At 31.4% G+C, this 11,154-nt stretch overlaps 1 protein-coding gene across 1 annotated transcript; it reads right to left on the reverse strand.

Moving 5' to 3' along the window:
* Window positions 1–1,544: 1,544 nt before the first annotated feature.
* Window positions 1,545–11,107, reverse strand: LOC112684562 (lysosomal Pro-X carboxypeptidase-like). The gene is made up of 8 exons (XM_025556142.1): window positions 9,904–11,107; window positions 8,642–8,782; window positions 7,995–8,284; window positions 6,852–7,009; window positions 6,461–6,609; window positions 5,182–5,343; window positions 3,589–3,779; window positions 1,545–1,893 (listed from the first exon to the last, which is right to left on the reverse strand). The coding sequence occupies exons 1-8, from the start codon at window positions 10,057–10,059 to the stop codon at window positions 1,683–1,685; spliced, it is 1,458 nt and encodes a 485-aa protein (XP_025411927.1). The 5' UTR covers window positions 10,060–11,107; the 3' UTR covers window positions 1,545–1,682.
* Window positions 11,108–11,154: the final 47 nt, after the last annotated feature.

The following is an 11,154-nucleotide window of genomic DNA, read 5'->3' on the forward strand; positions in this document are numbered from 1 at the left end:
GTTTGTGCAGCTTCAGCGGTGTCTAACCATCAATATGTCATCTCATTTACGAATGAATACCGCCTTACCAATGAACTTATTGCAACTTATTTAATTGAAAAGAGTTTTTTTTTATTTAAAATAATTTATTAGGTGACATATAAATAGAGTCAGATATTTTTTATAAGAGGGATTTATCGATAGTATAATATTTTATAGTGAAGGCGTTTTGTGTGTCAGATTACGCAATAGTAGTTTTTTGTTCTATTATAGATAACAATGCCGCAAAAATTCTACCAGTTATTCAAACAGTTTTGCCAAGTAAATAATATGTTGAATAAATGTTTAACTTTACAACTGATCTTATAATATAAGATGAATATTATATTACGACTTATCATGTCACAGGAATTTGTCATATTATAAAATGATATTTTACTTAAATTCTATATTTTATCACGTCCTTCAAAGGTTTAATCATTACTAAATGTAATTTCACAACATGAACTTTTTTTAAAATTAGTTTTTTGTGTACGGAATTATAACGAAATTTTGCTGATGCAATGTCTACTGTTTAATATAATAGTATTGTCAATTGTTATACATAATAAACAATTTTTATGGCCCTCTTTTATTTTTATCAATTAATAGATATAATTATTTGTAATCCTAATTGTAAGTAAATACAAATAAATAACCATCAAATTAAATTTCGTAAATAAATTAATAATTAGTAAAAAAAATATGTTGACTAAGCGTTTAACTTTATAATTAATTTTACTCATCATTGTGGGCATAACTTGGAAATTTATCAAGGGGGGGGGGAGCAAATATAAAATTACATGTCTAACAAAAAGGGTGTCCGCGGCCAAAGTTGGACTAGCTCTATAACTCGGCCCGGGCAAAATAATTTCAAACGGCCTCAACGGAACAATAAGTAGAATAATAAATGGAATAAGTAGATACCTAATCAAATTATTGTTTAATTGAAAATGTATCTTCGTAACTTAAAAAAAAAATATACAAACAAGTACATTTGAATATTTTCAGATTTAATGTTATACCTTAAATAAATCTAGTTTACGCATAACATATCTTATCTATAATATTGATATAATGACCTACCTACTAAGATAAATTTTACACCATAAAAAATGATTTGATTTAAATATGTTTATACATTTAATTTTAATTGAGTTAGAACAGTGAGGTCGGCAACTAATGTCTCTTTTATGCGGCCCGCAGTAAATTTCAAAACTAGCAAATGTCATTGAATATCATGTAAATTTTTTATATTGACCCAAGAACCATTTTTAATTTGTGAATGTAGCCCAAAGGTCCATAAAGGTTACCGACCATTGAATTAGAACATATTTTTTTTAATAAAATAATTGCTTATCGGTAATAATTGACTTGAAGTCAACAGAATGGTTGAAAACTAGTAACAGACTTATTATTGACTGAATGAATAAATTACGAATGGAAAAAAGGAATGAGTCACAATTTGTTTTTAGTGCTTTCACTCCTTACGTGAAAAATGTGCACAATGAATGTTCAGTTTTAAATAACAATAAAAAAAGCGAGATTTATTTCCAGGGAACTTTAAATATATACAGCAATCATTTGAATTGCGAAACGTCAATATTATGTCATAATTCACATTTCTATTTACATCCTAGTGAGGACAAAGCGCATTTCAAGTTTTAGGGTATGTCGGATAACCGGTAGTCGTCAATCCATTTCTTGATCCAGCGTTTATGGGCTTCTCTGGTTTGAACAACGATCAACGTATCATTTGGGTGCGATGCTAACAAGTCAACTTGATGCGTCGTTTTTGGCATTAACAACGCCTGAACCGTCGACGAAATATTCTTTAAAACACCGCCACTGGAAAATGGATCCCACAAACCATTGCTTGAAAAAAAACAAAATCGATTAGTTCCATTGTATTTGCAGAATCTTGTAGGGACTATAAATAATTAGTTTTCTCGAAAGTTCTCGTGCAAATTATTATCATTTAATGAGAGAAAACATATCAAAAACATATGCTAAACCAACTATAGCAAATCGATTAAAATAATAAAATATTTACCATTCATATTATTATAATTTATAATATTCGTTTTAAATAGGATATTTATTTAAAACATTTTATTATTCGTCCTGATTTCTGAAAACAATGTATAAAACTAAAAAAATGTAAATAATTTTTTAAATTCTATAATTTTTCTTTAGTATTATCATATTGCCTACTTTATTTATTACTTATTCTTAACTAATTATATATGATTCATTAATTTTGTAATAATTTAATTATTATGTATATTACTTTATCGCGATGTAATTTTTATTTTTAATGAATTAATGGTTTTATATTTATATTTCATGTTTAATTATCATTTGAAAAAATATAAAAACGCCGCGATGAAATTACTCGTGCGAAATAGTTGTGCAGACTTTACCTAGACCCTAGATCGATGAAAATATCTAATATACTCAGGGTCTAGGATAAATCGACCATTGTGGCGTGACGTGATTTAATTTTCAAACGATTGATAAAAATAATAAAAAAAAAAAATTAAATAAAAAATAAAAACAAAAATTAATTATTGATTAATATTCATCAATGAATATATAAATAGTTTTTATAAAGAAATAAATAAATGCATAGCCTGGAGTATTATTCTATGTATAATGTACGACCAGTTTTGAATTAAAAATGCATCATCATTTACAAATTCAATATAATCGTGACTCAAAAAAAAAAAAAAAATTTGATTATAAACTGATTTATTTATTAAAAGGTAAAAAATTTAATAATATTATAATTCATATTTAAATTGTTACCAAACAAATTAATTGTAAAGTAATGAAACTAGTTAGGAATATGTAGGTATGTGATATGATACTCATGAAAAATTAATTAATACATTTAAAAAATAATAAAGTTTTAAAACTGCGGTTTTATTTTAATGAAATACTATAAGCGATTCCCTTTAGTTATTGAGCATTAATTGACGATAAAGTCAAGTGAACATTATTTTTATTAAATTTGTCAAATATGTACATTAGATAACATTTCATAACCACGATTTAATAATATAGTATATTGGACGAAGAACACAAATTTAAATTTTATTAACGAGATATCAACTGGTCAATAAGATTGTACATCGATCAACTAAGTTTAATCTGTTATTGATTTATCTTAATATCTACTTAGACTCAATTACCTAGAATATTCGAAATTTCTTTGATAATGGATCAGATAAATAAATATCGGATATCTATTACTAAAATCATTATAAATTTAACAGAATGAATTATAAATAATTAGTATCGTAACGATTTAATGAATTGATCATAGTTAAAAAAGGTAAAAGGACGCCGCGCCGAAATGTGTGATCTCTCAATATACATCTAGTAAACGATTCCCAAGAGGGTATCGCAATTACACTGGACTATGCTCCGTTTTAGACAAGGTTTCCATCTTCAATGGTACAACGATGTCCTTAAACAGATTAGTGTAATTTAATTCCTATCCGGTACCAATTTTAGTGTACTTATTTCAATATGTTCCGTATACGTCAGGTCACTGTTTTACAATACCTAAATATTATGTTGGAAGCGGTTTTGAGATTTCTACCGCCGTACTGCTTTTCGATAGCGTCCGCGATCGGTCTCACGCCGTATTTTTTTTCACATTTTTGCGCGTATTCCTCAAAATCCCACGGGTTTGGTTCGAATATGTCGTCCTCGCCACCGTTCGCACAATCCGGGAACACCATTTCTGTACATGTCTGAAAATTCAAGCCAATTACGGTTCAAGAAAAAAAATTCGATTAAAACAACAGTCTTCGCATTTAACTAACTGAATAGAGAAAATAAATTTCAACTTTTAACGAAAACATTTATATTTCCTTTTAAAAATCGAAGTGATTATTTACTTATAAATTAGTGTAACCCAAGTAATTGCTGTCTACAGCAAACGTCTCGTAAACCGTCATGATATCTAAGATTTATCGCTCTACCCAGTACCGTATTTCCCAGTAAACACTTAGTGGCGTAACGTGGGTTTTAAGAAAGTATAAGTAGAAAAACTAATGTATTGGAAATTTATTAGTAATTTTATAGTCGACTACATTTAATTGGTAAAAAATATATACAATTTCTTATAACTTTATTTTATAACTTTTAACAATTTATGTACAAATTATAATTTTATTTAAATAATAAATCAATTCTTATGGTTTTTTGGAAGTCTTCAAGAACGTCGTCAATTTTTGTTTTGAACAGCGGTCAACATTTTTTTTTTTCAATTGTTAAAAGGAATAATGTCGAAAGTCTATTTTGAGATTGTGAGTTTCTAAGATAAGTTTTAATTCATTTTAAAGCTGAAAATGATCGTTCAGCGTCTGAACGCCTCATAACCTGCACTTGTGGCTGGAATAGTTAAAATCAATGAAGCTAATTTTGTTATTTACGATAAGCTATCTGATAGGTCTGTAGATTTAAGATACAACCAAAGTTCATGAATACTTGCTTTATGGAATTCTGCGATGAGTACAGAATAGAGAGTTCATTATATAATAGAGCCAAATTAAAATACTCTCCATATGCTTCTTTTAGAGAATTCATTGCATTAGTAGAAAATTGTTTAACAACGTTAAATAAAACATTAATTTTATTTTATTAATTTATTTATTAATTATTTATTATTATTATTATTATTATTATTATTTATTTATTTATTAATTTTATTTTATTATAACATTAATGTTACATTTTTATTATATGTAACTAGAACTAAAATAAATGCAACTAATTATAAAATGTTTTATTTTATTAAATCCAATGGGTACTAGGCATTTAATTTTGAATATAATTGAAAAATGAACTATTTAAGCCAGCATTTTTTACTACCATGTTTTTTATCATTATATTTTTCATCGTATTTTTATAATTAAGTTTTTCATATGAATGTATGTATGCAATTTTATAGCAGCTGTATATTTTTATTTTACGTCATTAACATTTTAAGTAATTTAAGGGAACAACAATAATTGTACGCTTTAATAACATTTTTTGGACTAGAAAAATATTTATATTGAATGACGGCAGTTTGTTTAGTGCTTGAAGCGGCACAATGGTCTAATCCGGTACTGCGGTCTACCAGAATTACGGATCACGCGTCCTCCTCACCTGATAACGCCAGCCTCGTTCGGTCGACTCAGGGTTCACTGTCTCGTATTTTAAACACTCGGACTCGCCGGTGCTGTTGAAGAGCACGCTCAGCCCTCGGAACACGGACATCAGAAGGTTTTCGTCGCCCAACGCGTGGTAAGTCATCTGCTCGCATAACTTCTGCAAATCGCATGCCGAACAATTATTATTACTGTACAAAGGCGCAATGCTAATCGTAAGCTGTTAAAATTCGGCTCGTTTACAATGTACAGACATTGTTTTTTTTTCTTCCGTAAGCTGTTGACATAAACGATCGTGAAAATCCGTCACCAATAACCGAGTTTGAAGTACCTCGAACATGCACAGACACTTATACTCTACTTGCTCTGCTACACATACGCACGTGGTAATACGGTGCGACGTGTACTACGTTTTTGAAACAACTCCGTAAAACAACGCGTGAGTCGTATATCACCGTTGAAAACCTATACCGTCATACCGTTATTAATTTGTTCGATAATTGCACTTTCCTTCGAATTGTTCACAATTTCGTTGATATTTATTATTCAACGCTTATGAATTGATCGGATGACGTTCTCTTTATAATTGCATTTACATCCGAACAATCGCCACATGTGACTAAGTCAGGGAAAAATGTTTGAGTCGGTAAATCGGTAAGTGATATGGTATAGCCCTATTCTAGAAAAAACTGAAATGATTACATCCCTAAACGGCAATAAGGTGTTCGAAGTAGTGGCAATTAAACATGATGCTTAAGAGGAAGGGGAGGCATTTCGATTTCAACATAATTTTTAAAATATTCGCCACGTCACCACCAGTGGCGCACATAGGGAGAGTCATGGGTGTCGACTGACACCCCTCAGATAATTGATGGATGACTAGTTCTGTGTGAACTTGTATGAATATTTGTTTAATTTAATACTAACCAATTTTTCTGCTATCCAAATGAACATTTACGTCATATGAGAATAATAGGGCTCAATGCCAAGAATTATGCTATTACAAACTTATAAATTAATACACAAAAAATTGAAAAATAATTAATATTAAGTTTATTTAAAAAAAATTTATTTTTAGTATCTTTATTAGTAAGAAAAAACTTAAAAATAAGAATTATACTATGCCTAAACTCAGATTTTACTGGTAGCTGTGAATGGGTAACTCGAAATATATATTTTCGACACCCTTGTCAAAATTCTACTGTGCGTCACTGGTCACCACGATACTATAAACTATCTCTATTTCACTGCAGCCACGTGTAACTTATACTAGATACCTCAATCATAGATGAAGGATACGGCAGATCGTTCATGGCCAGGTACTCATACATCCCGGCGGCCCAATCCTTGAGTTGTGTCACATCGTCAGTGTTGTTCAATGGTTGGCACAGCATCCAGTTCTTCGTCAACCATAATTTACCGGATTCTACGGATGATAGTCATGGTAATATTATGTCACGTTTCAATGGGTTTCGATGGACCCACAATGAAAACACACATGAATCGAGTGGTGTTAGTTATTTTATCATTTTCGAATCTAATTGGTTGGTCACATTAAATCACATTTCATAATAGGTTTATAGTTTAAATCGAAAATATCATTCCTCAAATATTAAATTTTTATTACACACAGTTGATAGGCTAAATTCGACGTGACATTATAGTTACCAGTTTTTGTGATATTATTGATAGCGTTCCAAGAGTTGGAAATAGTTGCCGCGCATTCGGCACTTTTATTTCTGTAAGACAACGATGCCACTTTATAGAAATTGTTGCATGGTGTCATCCCGTTGAATTGCCATATCGGAGCTGAAGACGCTATAGCACTAAAAAATATTATCATTTAAAAAAAAAAAAAACTAGTAGATAGTCTCAATGAATAAAACAGAAGAATAATTTTTGAAATAATAGTAAGAAATATCTGAATAAAAACTAAATAGTTTGAAGCTCGATTATTGATAAGCATTAATTTTTATAATCACAACTATTCAGAATTTGTTATTTATAAATTTTACTGAAAAAAAATGGCAATGATGAAATGTATTATAAATAATAATATAATCTATAAAAATTCACAGCAATGTACTTATATTACTATTACGATGTTACATTTTTGTATATAAGATACAATTGAAAAAAAATTTGAACATTTGAAACATTTTTTAAGATAGCTTATTGTATATATATATGCAATTTCGTAGCATCAGAATGAATAATTTGTGTTTGTAGCTTATGGAATTCTGCAACCACGACACGCTGATGAAACTTTTTATTTACAAATTTAAAAACGCTTAATTGTTCGTGCTTACTTGTAGAACTCGTACTTAAAATGTACATATGTACTACATATAATATGAGTGTATCAATTTAAGTTAATGTATAATGACGAACAAATATCATCATATCCGTACAACAAATTTCAAATCACTTTATTTCTGTTTTAATTATCTAAATGTTTAACATTTATTTTATTTTTTCGTTTTCCTTAATTTATGTCGCTATGAAATTGAAACAGTCGGACATCTAACTTTCATAATTGTAGCCTTTAACTCATTGTCGATGTTGTACGGTATTATTGTCAAATTAGTGTGTGGGGTTTATATTTTTTGAAAAACTTTATTTTTAAAGAATTATGTACACAACGAATTGTGACTTTATCGCCTTCCTGTCGAGTTTCATTTAATAACCAATAGAGTATTACCTCTCAAAAAATAGACTATTCGGTTGTGTATAGGATGCAGTGGAACGAATATTTTTTTCAGCCGTTGAGAAAAGCGTTCTAGACCGAATAAAACAGGATATTATACTGACCCTTCAACGGTGGCGGGATACTTCATGCGCAACCAAGCGGACAGCATTCCCCCGTACGAACCGCCGAACGCGATCACTGGATTGGGTCGCTTTCGATTCAGTGCAGAGTCTTTCCTTAAGTGGTCTATCAGGTCCACGAAGTCAGCAATCGCTTGCTGCGAAGTCAGGTAGCCCAATTTTTTTTTATCGTTGAACGAATCGTTTCCGTATGGCATCGAATCGCCGTAGTAACGGTGCTCGGCGAACACGACCATTGCGCGGAATTCTTTCGATATTTCCCGCACAAAACCCTATGTAAAGTTTGTGATGTTCATTTTTTTTAACAATTATAATGAGCGGTTACTTGATTTTTCTTGAATAAAAACTCATTTACGACTTCGCGATAACACCGGACAGTATGCGAGTGTCAGTTAATATTATCTTTTTTTTATATGACCTTCGGGTGTGAGTACCATATTTTTTAACTTTAAATTTTAGTATCAAGGTTTTCGTAACACTAACATTTAGAAGCGTTAATAAAACAAATAAACAGAACCAAATGGTTCCCAAAGAGTACAAACTTATTACTTTCGTAATGTATATCACGAAGTGCTGATTTGTACATTCAATACGTTTCAAACGTTATCGTAAACTAATAATACACTCACTGCGGTGTGGATCAAGTCCACAATTGGTCCTTCATTACCGGTGTAAAAGAATATCGGTCCATTCTCAACATCCCAAAACGTGTTGTTCATTAGGTATTTCAGTTTGAACGTATCATCATTGGCAAAACTAAAGTGATCAACCTAAATTAAATACATAATCATCATTATTAGTATTTACGGATTTATTTATTTATTTATTTATTTTTGGATCCGTTATCAGCGTTACAATTATTCTTAAACGGGTTTTAATATACAAAATAATTTATAATATTAATATTATTTCAAAATGGTATGCAACACGAACAATTGTACACTTTATAATGCACGGACATAGTAATACTATTACTCATACTAGTAATACTCATAACAATGCCATGAAATTATCACAACATTTGCATAGAATCAAAACGTTTGTAAAATATACATTTCATTGTCTGAATAGATAATAACAGGAGACTGTATTTTTCGATAGAAAATGAAAAACAACTACGTATTAGCGATCAGTGCTGTGAACTTTTACGTTCAATAATTTGAAAAAAAAGATTTTCTCAATTTCATTCATACACCATGATCGATTAAATCTTGTTTCGTGTGTATTCAACTGATTGTAATAATTATCATGCGGTTAAAAATCAAAATCTGTATACATAATATGTATTCATGAAAAAAAAGCAAGTCACAGGGGATTGGGCAAGTCACACGGTTCAGGTGAAATAGAGGAACGTGTGACGGATATACCATAAATGGATTGTTTTTTTTTTAAATTTGAAATCAATGTGCCGTCGGTTTTAAAAACGACTTTGTACGGCGAAGCTCGGTGTCGATCAGTTTCTATATCAAAACACAGTTCATATTTGTAAAGGTACTTAACAATTTCATAATCAGATTGTTCAGACAGACTGACGAAAAAATAAAAATCACCAATAAGTACTATAGGCTTTGAAGTAAATAGTAATAAGATTATTATAGTCTTTAACCTTTGTATTGTTTCGATTCATTTAAAAATTAAGGCTTACATTATTATTGTGAAATTATGTATACTATAATGATATTATCAAGCTTATATTTCAATCGCTAACAGTTATCATTTTAAAACGTCTTAATTTAAATTCAAACAAACATATAATTTCGTCAACATTTAATATTCTAAAGCTTGAAAAAAGAAAGAAAACGCCTTCCGGTAAACAATTTCGTCTTTAAACACCAAGAATTGCGAAAAAGGTGAATTTTGTTCTGAGGGGAAATTAAAAATAAATACTCGCCGCGTGGTAAAACGAATACATTCCTTGATCGGATCGAGATCTAAAACAACGTGTACCGATGTGCAGACAACGGAAAATCCTCGATGTCCGACTGCTTTTGCTGGAGCGCGAACGTACCCGAAATCGCAATCGTTCGCGACGCGTGAACACGCGCATTCGCGGAAACAATTGAAACGCGAACGCGACAAGGCCATGTCCTCAGGCTACGGTTACTATGTTTGAGAGTTCTGGCAAGGACGTTCGAAATCCTCGTCCAGAACAAAGCGGTTGCGCTGCGCGCGTTTTCTGATACTCCGATTGTCAATACGTTCCTGTCACCCAGCAAAGATGGACGAACTCGATGAATCGTATTTTCTTGAAAGTCCGTTAATGAAGTTATTGTTATTAAATGATGGAAAACCGGAGTATGTCAACAAGTTATTTTCTAGGAGAGTTTAAAATGTTACTGATAACGTCCCACAAACACCGGTTCTCATACACGAGACTTATCAGTATGCACGGTTCATGATCGTATTGCGAATAATAATAAACGAATCTAAATCAATACCGATCTGATCACATCGAAACAGACTTAGTTCGAACGAGAAGAATCCAACCTAAACGGCCCTAACGCGAACACTCCCGACGGAAACAACGCGCGTTCGTTCGCTCAGACGAGCCCGTCGGAAAACGACCGGAAAAAATGTACGTTGCAACTAGGAGGACGTATAGGGTTTTTAGCAATCCTATTTTTTTTTCAGATCTATATAATCTCCATAGTAATTGCAGTCAGGGGCGTATTTGAACTTACTCCTAGAGAGGAGGGTGACTCAATTTTTTTTTTTTTTAATTCAGACTCAAAATTTACAAGTAAAATGTTTGGTAATATTTAAATCAGGAGAATCCTTAATATTTGTATGTTTTTTTTTGAATCTAATGCCGGATCCACTTATAATCGATTTTCGTGTAGATTTCTTGTCTGCGTTTTGAAAGTACGCTTGTGTTTTATTTGATTTTTCACTGAATAATGGATCCGACAAAAAGCACGATTCGGCGGTGTTCACAACCACGCGTAATTCTATTCCGTCATAAAATGATCCATGTCAAAAAAAATTCGAAATGCGTATCTCGCATATAGTCGATTCCTCAAATACGGATTCAGAAGGGGGGGGGCGATCTCCCCTTCGCCCCTCCCGCCTAAAATACGCCCGTGATTACGGTTAAAAATGCCGTTAGATTTTATTTTCAGCGCGTCCCACGCCCCCCCCCCAA

Source organism: Sipha flava, unplaced genomic scaffold (genome assembly GCF_003268045.1).
Source record: "Sipha flava isolate LNK unplaced genomic scaffold, YSA_version1 252_pilon_pilon, whole genome shotgun sequence".
Classification (NCBI taxonomy): domain Eukaryota; kingdom Metazoa; phylum Arthropoda; class Insecta; order Hemiptera; family Aphididae; genus Sipha; species Sipha flava.